The 16,840-nt window shown below is 37.4% G+C and overlaps 1 protein-coding gene across 1 annotated transcript in view; it reads right to left on the bottom strand.

Annotated features, from left to right (window-relative positions):
- Positions 1 to 1,640: 1,640 nt before the first annotated feature.
- The window catches only part of PLEKHH2 (pleckstrin homology, MyTH4 and FERM domain containing H2), a 48,951-nt gene continuing 33,751 nt past the window's right edge, over positions 1,641 to 16,840 (bottom strand). The window contains exons 17-30 of the mRNA XM_065752987.1: positions 16,062 to 16,241; positions 15,146 to 15,254; positions 14,505 to 14,617; positions 12,933 to 13,112; positions 11,521 to 11,618; positions 10,884 to 11,061; positions 10,370 to 10,525; positions 8,892 to 8,989; positions 8,398 to 8,539; positions 7,550 to 7,695; positions 6,104 to 6,233; positions 5,401 to 5,487; positions 3,722 to 3,859; positions 1,641 to 2,674 (exon numbers count right to left, since the gene is read on the bottom strand). Coding sequence (XP_065609059.1) covers positions 2,492 to 2,674; positions 3,722 to 3,859; positions 5,401 to 5,487; positions 6,104 to 6,233; positions 7,550 to 7,695; positions 8,398 to 8,539; positions 8,892 to 8,989; positions 10,370 to 10,525; positions 10,884 to 11,061; positions 11,521 to 11,618; positions 12,933 to 13,112; positions 14,505 to 14,617; positions 15,146 to 15,254; positions 16,062 to 16,241 — 1,938 coding nt within the window. The 3' untranslated portion in view covers positions 1,641 to 2,491. The remainder of the gene's footprint in view (positions 2,675 to 3,721; positions 3,860 to 5,400; positions 5,488 to 6,103; positions 6,234 to 7,549; positions 7,696 to 8,397; positions 8,540 to 8,891; positions 8,990 to 10,369; positions 10,526 to 10,883; positions 11,062 to 11,520; positions 11,619 to 12,932; positions 13,113 to 14,504; positions 14,618 to 15,145; positions 15,255 to 16,061; positions 16,242 to 16,840) is intronic.

The following is a 16,840-nucleotide window of genomic DNA, read 5'->3' as shown; positions in this document are numbered from 1 at the left end:
GGTCCTGCACCGTGTCCTTATCTTCAGATTGGAGAGATGGGTCTTGAAGGCTGGACTATTAGATGCAAAAAGAATTGGTTGGATGCTCATACCCAGAGGGTTGTTGTCAATGGCTCTGTGCCCAGGAGGTGGCTGGTGATGAGTAGTGTCCCCCAGAGCTCGGAGACTGGTCCTCTTCTGCATCTTTTATCAATGACATACAGTGGGATCGAGCATACACTCAGCAAGTCTGCTGATGGCACCAGGCTGAGCAGTGCAGTTGGCACAATAAAAGGGAGGTTAGGGCACAATAAAGCGAGAACACAAGAATCTAATGAGGTTTAAACAATCCAGGTGCAAGGTGTTGCACTTGGGTCGAGACAATCCCAGATATGAGTACAGACTGGGAGAAGAACTCTGAGAGTTGGGGATCCTCGGCACCTTGATTTAGCAATTGGCAACCCTACCCAGAGCAAGAGTGTTGGAACTAGATGATCTTTAAGGTCCCTTAACCATTCTATCACTTACAATAAAGTCAGTCATAGTAATACTGGAATGTGCTGCCAAACAATTGGAAACTACAGCATGGATTGGTTCTGGGAGTATGATTTAGGAATATATTGCAGCAACAAGTGCTTAGCATTAAAAAAACAAAGCAGTGTCAGGAGCTGCTACTGACTTGCCTCTCTGTAATTTTCTGAGCAAAGCACTGAGCCATAAAATGGTGCAGACTTAGCTTGTGGCAGGATTTTGAGAGCTTTCAGAAGAAATGGATTTATCAAGTCAGCCTGCTGACTTGTCCTTCCACTCTTTCATACTCTGTTCTTTTTGCATTCTTTATCTCCCATCTATTCTATTTCATTTCTTCAGGAAGATAATCCCTACCTTTCACTGAGAGCAAACAGCTGAAAACCAGCTCTTCCTCAATCTGTATATGTACATATATGAAATTTTAAAATGTCAGAAAACAAAGGAGTTTTTCAAACATCAGGTATTCATTGTTACGAAACTGCTGCAGTTTTAAGTAATAAGTGTTTAATGATCCTTCATTAGCAGCATGAACAGATGTGGAAACTGTGAAAAGTATGTAGATCAGTGATTCATGTTTGACTACCCTCTCTATGGTTGGACCTAAATTATCTACTAGAGTATTCTGCTGATCTATTTCAGAGCCTGTAGAAGCATTTCTTTGCATGAAAAACTGTGAGATTTAGACTTAAAACTGTGTGTCATTTTTATATCCTTCACCCTACACAGCACTGAGGCTCGCAGCTGAAAGGGAAACCAGAAAGTACTCCCAATCCCAGTAGTGCAGATATAGCATTTTACCCTTGGTGCACGAGACCATTATGTTTGTATTGTAATGCAAAATGTAAAGATACAAATGAGAAACAACAAGTACACTTTTTACAAAATATTATTCTGAGTCAATGTATATACATTATAGACATGGCACTTTATATGTCACGTATGTCTCCAAGCACAATTCAAGCTGTCTTTCTGTGTTATTACTGTGTTTTGAAAAGAATGATTCTTGCATCTGGATTATATTACCTCCGTCTTAAAGAAGAAATTAGGTAGACAATCTTGTTTAACAAAACTGATGCATAGGAGGTTCTGCACAAATGTGCATAAGAACTTCTTCACTGTAAGGATGACAGAGCAGTGGCACAGCTGCACAGAGAGGTGGTGGAGTCTCCTTCTCTGGAGACGTTCCAGACCCACCTGGACACCTACCTGTGCAACCTGGGCTAGGGAGCTGCTTTGGCAGGGGGTTGGACTCCATGATCTCTAGAGGTCCCTTCCAACCCCTACAATTCTGTGATTCGGTGAAAATTATACCAAATACAGTGCTTTTCCAATTTAGATTTTTCTGAAAGGCTGGAGCTGAAAGGGATTATTTAGAAATTTTTCAGGTCTAGATGAAGATTTGCCATGTAGAATAGCTGAATAGCTAAAAGTATACTGGGAGAACACTGTTGACAAGTTTTTAAAGGAGAAGTAATTACATAAATTAAACAATTTGTCATTTTTGTCCCATGACGCTAGTACTGCTAGGACAAAGTGGAAATGGAAAACATTCTATTTGACATTTTTCAATGAAACAGAAAGTACTTTTCAAAGTGAAGGTTATACAATTCCTATAATTATTTTTTTAATGTAAATGAAGAGTTGAAGACAGTTTGTTCCCTGAGAAGATACCTGAAAAAAGACTAAAATATATATAGACTTGTTCCCAAGGCCACCTTTCCATAACACTATGGACAGATTTTTGTCATCTATCGGGATGAGCCATCCCCAGGAAAGCAGCATTCTTGACTCGGCTCATCTTCATTGTTCCAGTTCAGGCCGGGGCTTCAATTTGAGGGTTTCTCCTGCTATATACCATTGAAATAAATGTAGACATGTCTGCCTTTCTTTTGCTTATAGACCTGTTTATACGGTACCTCTTTAAATCAGGAAGTTTACTACTGGTGTAGAACCAGTGTAACAGAGATGTATTGTACCACTTTCATAACAAGGTTGGGCATTTAGTTGGTCTGTTGTTGGCAAGAACTGGTTGACTTCCCATTTCCTTGAGCTTCTGTCCACTTTGAGGTGTCAGTAATGCAGGTGCAGAGAGGTGATGAGCAGCTCCTTTCTGCTGATGAAAGTTGTTAATGTAGCTGGCAATCAGTAGAGTGATCTCAAGAATCTATAACAGGAACATACAAATCTCTTTGAAAAATACAGTGATGTGTTTTGACTGCTGAAAAAATAGCTAACTTTCTAGCTAGTGACAATCATCAGCTGGAAAAGTACTTTATCAGTCATCAAAGCTAATGATGGGGAGCTTTCTTCTACCACAGCCTGCCAATAATGTAACGCTATTCTCATCACGCTGAATACTTTGCCTTCTTCAGTCTTAAATGATTCAAACAGATGGCTTACTCAGCTGAGAGGTTTTGAAGTCCAACAGATGATGCTCTTACAAAAAACTGTCAGGATGTGTTCCTCAGTTTTACTAGAAAGTATCTAGAACTCAAGGACTCAAGATACAGAGTACACTTAAAGAAATGAAGACTTCTGGGAAGTCTTTACTATATTTTTCCTTCGCACTCCACCCAACCTTGCCTATAAGGGCACAGTCAGAGAAACATGTACATAATGTTTTACTATGCCTATCTGTATGAAGAGTTGTGATTTTACCCAAATCTGTATGTGAAATTCATATTCAGAACAGTCTGTGGAATAGAATAAGAGCAAAAAACTTCAGAGTTTTTTTTGTTTGTAGTAATACCGTCAGTGACAGAGAATCTAGATTGAAAAAGCTTAAACAGTTCCTTTATTGAAGTCAAAAATATGCTAGGATTTTAAAGAAAGGACCTATCTGTCAGATGTTGCATTCTGCAATTCCAATCCAGAATGGAAATACAGCTCCTTAAAAATGATCCATGGTGCTGATCAACCAGCCAGACTGCTTTTTAGGTGCTGCATATACTTATGGCCCTTAGTAGCCTATGTCCTTACATGAAAAGTTTAAAATGACATCTAAAGGGACATGAAAACACATTAGTATTGTCACTGTTGCTTCTTATATTACTAGCTGTTTCTCCCTCTAAAAGGTATCTGGCAAAAGTTAATCTGAGAACAGTAGGAATAAAGAAAATGTTTCATCTTTCACATCAGTTAAGGATTACCCACTGTAGAAAAAGTAAAGAAGTGGCAGATGGTGGAAGACTTTAGCAGGTAATATACCAACCTTGGGTTTTGTCATGGCGAAAAGGAGTTTTTCAGTTGTTCTGTCCTTTGTCTGAGCATCGTTAACAACCAACATAAAATCATCTTGATAGCCTCCAAAAGTCATCAGACTCTTATATGTATACGTAACTGTTAATCGCTTAAAAAAGAAAGCCAAAAGCTATAAGCAGGTCAATGCAAGAAAAGCAGAGCATGGCAAATATATCTCTTAAAAACATTATGATATCTGTATTTTTCAAAACGTTGTCATTCGCCTCTTATAAATGTGAATTCTATTCTAGATTAACTAGAACAAAGATATTCTAAGCAGCCTTCAGCTCAAGTCTGTAATTCAATATACATAACTCTTGGCTAACTTTGAGAGAAGTTATCTATCGGGATTCCATTTGAAAATGAAATTGTGTCTAAGTTAAATGGTAGGGTAATTGACATCTCAGGTAATTAACTCCAGGATTTCTTTTTGTACAGTCGTGTAGTTTACAGCAACGCAAATTAATGCAAATTCTGTTTTCTTTTTTCCCCACATCTCTGATGGCACGAGTGCTCTTCGGAGCTCCTCCTCTTTGCCTGCTGTGGCTCTTATTGTTCAGCGTTCAGCACCACACAAGTGGCCAATTAGCATTTGCTTTATCATTAAAACTCATATTAATATGCTTCAGGCATTCAAAAATCGATCGTAGGACAACACCCATGAAATTACTCACTTCTTCGGTTAACAAAAAGTAGTTTCTGATACCCTTGACACTTCCTGCAGAAAGTCAGGATACTGCCTGCAAATTGAGCTTGTCTTTAATGGAGGGCAGGGACTGCCTGTATTGTAAGCAGGCAGTGTTGTGCAGAAATCCTGTAAGTAGCACCGTGAGTAGGCAGTCTTTATAGAGCTTTCTTCAGTCTAGTGCAACGTCATTTTGTGCATTCTCTGTATACAGCTACTGAATAGTTTTGCTTTCTTTCCTGTCTCATCTTCTGTTCTATTTTTTTTAAACTGCAAAGAAACATCATGAAAAGGCCCATATCAATGCAATTAGGAAGCTGAGATTTGAATTTTGTGATATTTTGTATTAGGACTTGCTAATAGCAACATGCCGATCTATTTCTTTGTAGGATGGAAATTAAAGCAGAGATCTTCTCAGGTGCTGCCTTTTTATGCTGATTACCATGAGTTGTTTTCTATGAAAACTCTTATCGTAAATCAAAGAAAAAAAACAGAGCCTCAAATGACATAATTAAATAGCACTGGGTTATATCACCTCCTATTAAACAAAAATAATACAGTGAAAATAACAATCTTTTTAAGTAACTGCACTTTGCAGAGCATATGCATTATGAATAATAATGGAAAATGAAGTCTTCAGGAAAAGAAAATTAATGTTATTGTAAGAACTGTAACTGCAGATGTCCTGACATCTGAATGATTAAAATATTAACATTTCATTAAAAGATATAAAAACTCCATTTGATAAACAAAAATAAATTCAGTGCAAAGAAATCATTATTTATTTCTATTATTAGTACTACTTTAATGATAACATTAAAGCGTTTTGAAAAGAATGAGTTTCTGCTGTAAGAGAAAGACAGGATGATGGCATGGAAGGCTAATGCCATCCTTTGTGTACTGTGGTGCTGAATCCCCCTATCTGCTCAGGATTAAAGTCTACTTTTTTAAAAGAAGTCACTTACCATAGTGCTATAATCTAGGATACTTATGCCATCTTCATGTACAGCAAACCATATGAAGGACTTCTCAACTGAGGATGTTGCTAGAGGCTATAAAAAAGTCTTAATTACTACTTCAAAATGAGATACTATGTCAATCACTGTTAATGATCAGCTAATACAGAGCTCCCTTCACCCACAGATCTTACTGAGATTTAACTGGGAGTGACAATAAATAATTTAAGTATATATTTATATAAGGGTTACCTAGTAAGACGTAAGGGAGAAGTAACACTTGCATTTAACACAGTTCTCTGAACAAAGAGAATTAAGATATGAGAGGTTTAAGAGGACAGCACAGAAGGTCGCGCTCTAAACACCCTTAATAACATTGACATTTCTGCCAAATTCCACTTTCAAAACCAGCTAATGATGGCTTTTCAACATTCTAATAGTTATCAGGCAAAAAAGGTATGAAACAGAAAGTCTTTCTCCAACTAACGTATGAAAAAAGATACAACCTCCATTAATAATGTAAAAGAAGCAGTGAGTGTATTGGTATTATGTTTTATTTAGTGCTGTGATTATTTGATTTCACAACAAATGAGTAACTCGAGGAGAGAGGAAATCAGCACGTGTATCACACTCATTTCCAACACAGGCGTGTCTAAAAGGACTTGCCAATCATATTAAAACACCACCACTCAAATTCAGTGAAGTTTCTTACTTTTGCTGCAAACAGTTTAGCACCAAAGAAAGACCATTTTCTGGCTACGGTGAGATAAATGCGCACACAGTCTGCAGCACTGTGCCCCCGGAGAGCCATCCATCTTGTAGATAATCGCTGACAAAGCTGTCTGTTGAAATATGTCATTGAGTTATTGAAAGGATCTTAAATTCTTACCCATAGCGAGTTCAATGAGCAAAAATAATCCATTTGTTAAAATGGTAATTTAAATTAATGCAACGACGATCGCTTATACAGTATTAAATCCAAAACATCGTGTAATATTTTTATGTGTGTGACAGTGACAGAGCTTCTTCTCATTTCTGCAGCATTGTGATTAAATATTGACGTAGCAGAGGAAGCATAAGGGGAAAAAAGTATAGCACAGATTTTAATGTGTCTCTACAGGTAATCAGTCTACCTTTATCAGTACTCAACAGCAATGCCAGTTGTCATTCCAAAAATCCATCCAGCTTAGCACCTATCTTTACCTGTGGCTAGTGGTAGATGTGGAAGATGATGCAGCTTAACATTAACTTTTTTTCAGTGTATCTGAGTTCAGCTGCCAGACCCTGTAAGCTGTACCCTCAGCAAAAGAGCACAAGGAGGAGGACAAGTATAGAGTGACTCCCTGCTACAGACTTCCACTTTCTGGCAGTTTTATAGCTTAGGAACCACCTGAACTGCTGAACAGACAGCCTCCACAAGTCAGACTGATCTAATGCTTCTTACACTTTTTCTTTGCAATTCATTGTGTAACTTTCTGTTTTTTGATTGCATAGTTTTCTGAATGTCCCTATTAAGTTCTTAGTATGTAATAATGTTTCATTGTGCATATGATAATAGGTTTAAACTTTCTCAACACTGTAGAAAAGAATGAGGAAAAAATTTTGATACTGTGTGTTGGACTTCAAAAATTGCTAAGACATTGACTTTGGATCAATTTTGTTCTCCTATTCTATATTTTAATAGGTCTTGAATGAAATAACTTGCAAATGATTCATTTAAAGTTAGGTGATACATTGCTAGCAAGTTTGCTAAGTTATCATATTGCAATCTGACTGGCTGCAGGAGATTGCACATTGGAATAGCAAACACTCCAATATGCCCCTCATGTCATTTACTTTCAGTAGTTCTCTAGTTCATGCTCAGGCTTACTTTCAAATTCCCCAATAAGAAAAATAAGAATTTCAAAATCTCAGGGTTTTGTAACACTGTGTAGTTAATCTGTCTGTTCTAAAGCTTTTACTGGAATGCAGGCTTAAGAGTGGCACTCTGAGCAGATTTGTAATGCAGCAAGGAAATGGGTTCTTGATAAGAATGTGAGTTTCAAACACAGGTCTAGGAAAACAGGGTGTAACAGTAAGTTACACCTTGTGACGATTAAAAAGTTCCTCATCTTGGTGCTAAATTTGCAGTGAATCTGAACAGGAAAACACATCTCACCTTAACTGTTCCTCTGAACAACCAAGCCTGTATCTCTTAGGGTAGAATCTCTCCAGAACTTGTTTTAATGTCTGATTGGACTTGGACTGGGATGTGACCTGCCCTGCTGGCGTTGAGAAAGGCCTTTCGAAATCTCCAATCTCTACCTAAGGAAAAGATAACAAAGGAAAAAAAAGTTATCACAGAGTAATTTTATAGCTGGGTGTTTTCTATCAGCTATAGATTTTCCTGTCTTAGCAAGTAAAAAATGAAAATGTTTCTCAATACTCACCTGATGCTTTATTTGCTCATACAGAAACCAAGCAAGTCATTTTAGTTTTGATTATCTGTTATTTACCATGCAAAAAAGATAAATATCGAATATAAAAGATATAGATGTACACCAACCAGTCTGGATTCAAGTGATACCATCAAATAACTGTCTCGGTAATGTTCCCTAGAGTGTTTTAATCTTTTTTATGTAGAACAGCTTGTAGCAAGACCATGTCTAACAAAGGAGCTGTAGGCTTTCACTCAACAGTTGTTGCTCTGCTATATTAGCATGCAGGAATTGTTCAAAGACTAGCAAATGAAGAAATGCTATGCCATTGTATGGTACTCAATCAAAGAGGGCCTGTGTAGGAAGTAAAGAAAGTTCTATCCTTACTGGTGCCAACAGCAGTGCTGTATATACAGTAGGAGCATTTCCACTTTAGTACAGAAGTTAACATCGCAACAAGCCTGCAGCCCAGTCTGATTCTTGCACTGTCACGTGTAAAAGATGAAGGTCACTTGACTGTCAAGCAACTCGGGACCAGTTCCTCATTTAAGGAAAGCTGCTGTGCCAGTCATGAATGCACAAGGATTACCTGAGCTAGAAGAGCAGACAGTTCCATTGCTAGTTCTTTGTTTATGGGGAAAAGTCCATTGACTATTTGATCATTTGTCTGATAGACGAGCAGCAGCTTCTCTCTGTCTGTCTCCCCATGGACTTGAACTGAAAAATAAAGCCTGCAGAAAAGACGAAGTTATTAAATAAAGAAGATAGGGAAATATCTTAGCCATGAGGATTAGTAGTGTATGCTCTGAATGTAAAGTGTTTATGACCATGTCGAAGTGATGTTTAAACCCGTGGGCAAATACTGAATTTCTGTCTTCAGAATTCAACTCTGCCTTTATCTTTTTAGCAGCTGTGCTCACCTTTAATTTATATGTATTTAAAATTGCTGTAGTTACAGCCATTTACTATTTCTGTTGCAAGCTTTGAGTCAGCCAGTATTTTACAGCTGGAGAAACCACAAAAATTAAAAAATATCTAACAATTCCTGGTCCAAGGCAGAGATGTTATAATTGCTACACAAACCTATTTTTATAAGTCAGGCGGACAGTCCTTGTGCCTTCGCATTTCCCAGGATGTTGCTCTTTGGAGGCTTGTTCCCATTTTGAAATAATGTCACAGATCTAGAAGGGAGTCAATAAGAAAATGACTTTCACGTGCATCCACCTTTCCAACTACCCATGAATAAAAACTGTCTACTTAATATCATTTACCTATTACATATAAGAAACTCACATAGCTTTTATTTTGAAACTAACTGACAGGTGAATTTGCTAGCAATTCTTAGTTGGAACATTTCATAATTAGGGCTTTTTTGTTTATCTGGCAACACCCACGCCAGCTTTGGAAACAAACCATAACTCGCATGTAGGGAACGGCCAGGTACCTGATTTTGCAGCAGCCAATGAGTGTGTAATTGTACAAAGTGAGCTGTTAAATAATTAATCAAGTGCCTTTGACCTCTGCCTTCTTTTTCTGCTGTATGAAGCTTTTCAGGTGCTTTTACTGTTTGTTTTAATGTTTGTATGAAGTTTGATATGAAGTGCAGGCAGGGTGGTGCCTGACAGCTGGTGGATGTGGCCAGATGGGGAGGAGGCAGAACAGAGGACCAATGAGTCCTGCTGGACTCATTGTGGTACCATTCATGGTACCATTCCTTCATAGACGAACCTTTTTGTGGAAGTAGTAATGTGATCTGCTTGTAAAATCACTTTTATCAAGAAAAAATACTTTTTAAAATATATTTTGCTTTCTATTTGGTAATTTGTCTAGTTGGGAAGCAGAGCTGATCAGATGACTCTACATATTTATCATTAAATCTTCCCTTGTAACTAGAAATGCAGCATTGGACAGAGGATGCAAAAAAATACTTGATAGAAACACACACACACAAAAATATAGATTATTAATTAGCTGCTAAAAGGCTTGAAAAATACCTAACACTTTATTAATACATAGATTATATAGATGACAGTACATTTAGCCAATCTTGACTACAAAGATTTTATTAGTAGTAATAGAAGGAACTAAGATCCTGTACAATGATGAGCCAAAATTGTAAATTTCCAAAACTGAATGCTAATTATTCTGTATTTAGATAAAGAACTCATTCTTTTATTTCATAACAATTTCCCAGTATCAGGAAATTTTGGACCTCAAATGTCCATTTTCTGGAGGTCTATCAGGTATGGTTACTGGCATGATTTTTGGTTTTAAAGGGAAGTGATTAGTTATGGCTTACTTTCTCTTTTGTAATCCAGCACTTACTGCCGTGATTAATATCAGTCTCACAGACAGTGCTTTTAAATATAGTTCACTGAATGACTTTCAGTAATTCAAAAAGTGGCTTTTCATCTTTCCTTTTACATTATTAGAGGGGAAAAAAAAAAGAGACAGGTTTTCAGCCTGAAAATTATTTTCCTTCATGCTGTCTGAAGAGAGCCCTGTAAAATGAAGATATTTTGCTATTTTATATGCAGAGCTCACCAAAGACTATTGTGTACCTTGATGTTTCCTTGTAGACAGTGCTCTATATCCTTGCCAGAGGGATCATCAGAGAAGAGTGCAAATCCTGACTGAGCTGGTTTCCTCATTCCTGTGTCCTGGTTCAGGGTGTTCAGAAATTCATCCACTGTGGTAGAGGCATCAAACCCAACGACCTAAAAAAACACCCCAGATATATTTTGCTACCAGACATTTAAAAAGAAATAAATCAAAAGCTTTTGAAGACTGAGAATACCTCTAGAACGTAAGACCCTTCCATTCCCTTTGAGTAACTTACTGCCATTGAAACTTACTAATGGGTTGTTTACCAAACCCATTGATGTGATTTATTTAGTTACAATTTTTGTAGCCCTCCAATACCTTGTGCCTTGTACCTTGTGTTAGTAATGGCATGGGATGAAACCTGAACCATATTTACCTTAACACTTAAAATTCTATTTCTGATATGCTTCACATGTATGGTAATAGCATTTGGTAGGGAGAGCTTAGATTTTCTGCCCTATCTGACATTACCTGATAGATGCCATTCATGAAATGAACTGGAATACTAAAGGGTAGTGAATGGTGGTAGGGGTTTCTTAGTAGAGTTGAAAGGATTTCCATTCTGGAAGGCCTGGCCTCTCGGTCTCCATTCTGCTGGGTACGCTCTACGCATCGCTGACAGTATATTGCGTATTTCCCAAATTCAGTTCTGTGACAGAAAAGAGAAATAAGGCAATTCTTGGGAACTGACTGAAAGGACAGTGAACTGACTACATCTCTCCGGACAAGTGAGATGGGAGGAGCAAGGTTTCACAGCAACATTGCCAATTTTTTTCCCCAGGGAATTTTGAGAAGAGTTAAAGAGACAAACAGAATTGCGTAGAAGATGAACATGGCTCAGGGTATTTTGTGTAACTGTCACAGACTTGGGTCTTCAAGCTTTAGCAACATACAGTCAGAATTCCATTGCAAAATATTTTTCAAAACAAAGGAGCTTTTCCAAGTGATGCATAGAAATAACACAGGGTAACTTTTAGTACTGGAACAGAATTCTATTCAAATTTATTATAAAACATATTTCAGAAGATATATATATATAATGAAAGATTGGAAATAATGTGCTTAAAGAAGACTAATCAAATAGTAGGCTAATAATACTCAGACATACCTGGAATCTGCATTCTTCTTCAAATGAAGTTTAAGAAGCCAAAGGAATGGGTGCTGGGGCAGAAACAGTCCAACACAGAGAGCCAAGAGCTGCAAGCCCTGGACAAAAGTTAGACATTTACTTTTTTAAACAAAGTAAAGCTTCCTGTTTTGGCTGCTGGCCAGCAGTGCAGCTTACTATACCAAGACAAATATCAGACAACTGTAAATAGGAAGAAAAAAAAATGAAACAGAGACAAAGCTGAGTAAATGAGCATGCCACCACAGTGGAAGGCCAAAAAGCTCTCTTTATTTGTGTACAGCGTGTTTCTTTTGGGACTGGAAATGGGGAGGCAGATTGGTTTGTACAAAAAGTTAACTCAGCAGGAAAAAAAATTCAAAGGCTACAATGCCAAGCGTGATTGAGTTAATACTTTAAAACTTTCAAAAATCTGTGAGGCTGCAAATGTTCTACTGAACAGGTTAACCCTTAAATATTGTACCAGATAATTATGATGGCAACAATTTATCTGCGTTGGAGGGATGGCCTCACCAGTTCTTGAGAATGTCAATGATTGATTAATTAGTACAAAATGGATTATTGAATTTCATTGGCCATATGTAATTTCAGTGTATGCAGACATGAACATGCTGTGTGTTCTGCAAAACCTTTGTGAATGTCTTAGTGATACACACATACTGTCCATATCCCAAATGTGGGCCTTTTCTAGATAATGGGTATGCTTGCTAGTCATGTGCTACTTCCTGTAATGAGTCAGGAGAAAAACATCTTATTACAAAAGCCATGAAGTGATCATTTCCTTTCTCGTCCTCTGATTCACCTCCTATCTCCATAGCTATGACTACGTCACATGCACTATTCCAGTTCTACTACATGGATTCTATCTATTGCCTTTCCTTCCAATTTCAGTTAATACACATTCAGATACCAGTGAATAACTGGCAGTGGACTAAGGTGGAAAATTTTTAATACGTACTCATAATCTAGCATGCAGAATGCATGCAGGACATGCACTCTGACATCTGTCAGAAAAACTGAACATATCTGAGATTCCACAGCATACTGCGACAGCTTTTCTTCACACTTATGCTATGCAGACATCTGGTTTTGCCCACCAAACTTTCTGAGGCAGCAGTGATTGAAGGAAAGATGCAGCAAAAATAAACGAGGTTCCACACGCTGTCTTAATGCTTGATGATAGCCCACACTGTATGCTGAACCTTTAAAAGTAGTGCAGGCGTAGGTATACCCTGTCATCAGATGTGAGTACTTTGATGGAGGATAATGTGAGCTTTGTTTCAGAACAGTAGTAGTAATACATTTCAGGTTTTTATATGATTTTATGCAGATGCTACAGAAGTGCAGAGCCCCTTTGCCATTCCAAACATACTGTGTAATTCCTGTTGAAATACCTGTATTGGTCCTGTCTGGTTTTGTGGATGTCGACGTCTCGTCTGTTTAATGAGCTGGCAACAGATCTCATTTTGAAGTTCCGGATGTGTGAGGCAGATCTGCAAAGCACTTTGGGCCAAAGATACGTGGTAGTCAATGGCAGGAGAGTCAACTGCAGCATTTATAAATAACTGGCAGGTCTAGAAAGAAAGCAATAAGCAAGGTAGTTTACATACTGAAAGCTCCAACAAATCTTTCAGACATTGTACATATCAAAAATGTGCTATAATTGAAGTCACCAGTAGTCAGTTTACTTGCAAAAAGAGGTGAAAAGGAACCAGAAAGGAGAAAAAGCTGTACAGAGACTTAAGACAAAAAAAGTGCTTTAAAAAAATGGAATGTTTGCTAGTAGGTGTTGCAACAGTTGTGGCAAAAGGGAAGTTTAAGGGCATGCTGCATGAACACAGCTCACCCCTGTGCAGGACTTAAAATTCAAGGTGGACAGCTCACAACAGCAGCCAGTGTAAAACACTTGTGCAAGAACAACACAGGGAAATTAGTATACACACATTAGAAAATGAAGACTCAGAGCCATTTGTTTTACTTCTCAGCTAGCACTGGTATGGGTTCATATGAACTTCTTACCACCACTTCTGTCTTAGGAAAGCCACGTGTTCATCATTTGCAAGACAGCTTACGCTATCACTTAACTCCGCTTAGCTGTATTAGAGTTCTTGAGGTCATGACAACTAAATTCATTTATTAGAACAATTCCTTAAAGATTTTTCAAAGTATATGAGTGAAATGAATGGCAGCCTAACCTATTTCTAGTCTACCTGAAAATACATGGATGCACAGGACTTCTTTTATCAGCAACAGAGTGACATAATTTTGTTTCTAAAGGAACTGTCCTTGCTTGACTTTTAAACTGATTTTAAAAAAAGATTTTAATTAAAGTTATACACATCACCTCTTATGTGACGTAGGTCTGAAATACATTTCAGAAAGTGACTGCCAAACAGATATCAATTTATTTTTATCAGGGAAGTACTTCTCTTTTACGTTTTCATGCTGCAAGACTGCACAAAATAAGATGGACGTATTTTTATGTGCTTCAAACATTTCAGACAAATGAGCTGGAAAGCTTGCTTACAAATGGCTGTGACTTAGCATATGGTAGTTGTCTCAAATTCCTTTCTGGATCCTAACCAATGCATCAAAATTCTTAAGAAAGTTCATGCTGAAGGGAATTTGGTCTTTAGACTTCTGTAAGCTCTGTGGAGAAAGTTCATTTATCCAAGCACTGTGCCTTCCAAACTGTGATGTATTTCACAATATACAGAACAGCAAGAATTTATTTTGTTCCTGAAAAATACTTAATTTATAGCTGGGCTATGAGTTCTTTTTTAGGAGTGGTTTAACTGAGTAAGAGCAGGAAAGAGGAGAAAGAAGGTTAATGGAATTGCAGCACACTCCTTCTCATAGTTATCCTGTCTGGCCTTTCATTGGGAGACACACAAAGTCTTAAAATGTATATAAACAACTTCGAGAAACTAACTAAAGAGAACTTGTTAATAAAAATATGCTTTTACCTTAAATAATTTAATGGCTTCAGTTTGTAAGGCTTCTGATGGCAAAGTTGTAAGAGGGCAAGCAATTCCTTCTTTGCTGTGGCAAAGGGTAGGATGTCTCCAAATCTGAGAAGCTAAACAGATAAAATGTGTACTATAATCTGTTCTACTGTACTAAATTTTGTCCTGAAGTAGATAGAAATTCCATTCCCAATAATTTCAATCATTTATAGAAACAAGGCCTTGGTAGTTATTTTCTTTTTCTTGCATAGGCAAAGTTCTGTTTCTGATTTTATCAACGGTGTTTTTGATAACAGATTCAAAGCCCTATAGCTCCTGTTCAAAGTGTTAGTGTCAGTGGTCCTGTGTCACAGAGCAGACAGTTCTGCTGGCATTAGAAAGAAAGTTAGGACCAAAGTAAGCCTACCAAAAAGGTTAACTGACCTGCTTTGTATAGACCAAAGAAATCAGACACTATAAATAAGTGTTCATTAAAAGTTCTCATATAAGTATGCCTAAATCTACGATTTGTATGGTTTTCATTAAAGAAGCAAAAACAACAACAAAAAAAACCCCATTCTTAGAATAACTTCTAAATGCTCTACTATTTTCTCATTGATAAGTATTAGAAGATGAGTGTGTTGAAACAAAATTAAACTTACTGGTATCACCTTCCATATTTAACAATTTGCAAATAAGTTGTTCAAACTCAGACCCAACGTTTACAGTGGTACTTCCAGCTGCAACTGTCAGATGATAGAGCCATGTGTCCTAAAGCAGAAAAACATGCAGCAACTCACTCATTTGTCCCACTAGACTTTTAAGAGCATTAAAAAATACTGAACATGAAGTTTCACAGGAATTAAGTCAGAACTTGTATCCACTTTGAAGCACTGTTGGAAGGAGCTTTTTCATGAAGATTTTGCTCTTAGCTTCAAACACTGCCATGACCTCTTTTTGAAGCCCAACAGATTTACCCTTCCTTTTACTTTAGCAGTTGCACTCGGCTCCATGTTGCAAGTATGAAGTACAGAAAATTGGATGGGGTTGAATTCTGAAGCCTCTTACCCTAAGAAATCATGCTTGTTCTTCCTTTCCTCATAAGAAATTAAAGTGCCTTCTTGTCACCACCAGATCCTACTAATGCAGGGAGTTAGGTCAAAAAACAAACTGAGGTCTATAAGACCACTAAAGACTGATACAGCAGTAATAGTGTTTTTAACCATATCTCTCATTTCTCTTATGGCAGTCTTCCCTACTGATAGTCCAAACAGTGACAATGGGTAACCTGGTATCCCAGAACTTCTCAAGAAGACTTGCTAAAATCTGTCTATAGGTTAGTGTAATGTGAGCAAAAGTCTCCATTTACAGCATATTTGCTATTCTGTACCATTGCTTTTATGTAGGCAAGCCTGCACATTTTGGCCATTTCAAAAGGGATTCCCTATAAGCAGCATTTTGAAGACAAACTTGTGTATTGTAGATCCCCTTCCCCCTCCTCTTTAGGAACTGTTCATATCAGAGCATCACAGTCATAGGCACGTTACTGAAATGTAATAAAAAAATTCCTTTCATTACCTTCTCATGTTTGGATCCTATAAGAAGGTAAGTGGGTCCTTGATCTTTAGGGTGGATAACAACAGTGTAATGTGTTGATAACAAACTACGACCACTAGCTTCATAATCTTCATCAGAATCACAGGATCTATCAACTTCTTCAACCTTAGCCTCAAAAAGCTTGATTTGACCAAGAGGGAACTAAAAGTAAATATTAGAAGTGGTTAGAAAGGAAATGTTTGCTTCAGTGCATATTCCACAATCAGAAAAATCCAACCCAAACATAAAACTATCATTAGTGTTCATTTATTTCATTTTCACTTCTGCCAAGTAATGCCAGATAACTAAGCCGTTGCAGACAACAGAAATGGAATGATGTGTGCCAAGGTCTGAAATTGAGAACTTTTAACATTCCTTTCTAGGTCTGCTTCTGTATCTAGTTAATGTAATAAATGTCTGTTAGGGCAAGAGAAATACATTTTCAGAGTTTCCAGACCTGCTTCCAAGTGAAAATTCCTTGTGCACGGCCTAGAGCCTTCATTAGGGCTTTGTTGATTCAAAGGACAGCAGCAAATAGTGTTGAAGTATCTGTTTTGTTCAGACTATAAATCCGAAAGGTAAATATTTTGTGTGACAGCCCTTCTTAGTTTGTTTCATTCTTCAGTCTGATAGACCAAAATTAGTTGCATTAGATGTATTTATACAAAAAGCCATTCAAAAGGAAACTTTCCTACAAGTAATTATTTCATACTTAGTAGCAGCAGGAAGCCACAAGGAACACAAAAGCATCTTCACAAGCA

Source organism: Cyrtonyx montezumae, unplaced genomic scaffold (assembly GCF_038088225.1).
Source record: "Cyrtonyx montezumae isolate F1298 unplaced genomic scaffold, pur_monq_1.0 scaffold_0, whole genome shotgun sequence".
Classification (NCBI taxonomy): Eukaryota; Metazoa; Chordata; class Aves; order Galliformes; family Odontophoridae; genus Cyrtonyx; species Cyrtonyx montezumae.
The sequence above is the reverse complement of the archived record's forward strand: the minus strand, read 5'-3'. Positions and strand labels throughout refer to the sequence as shown.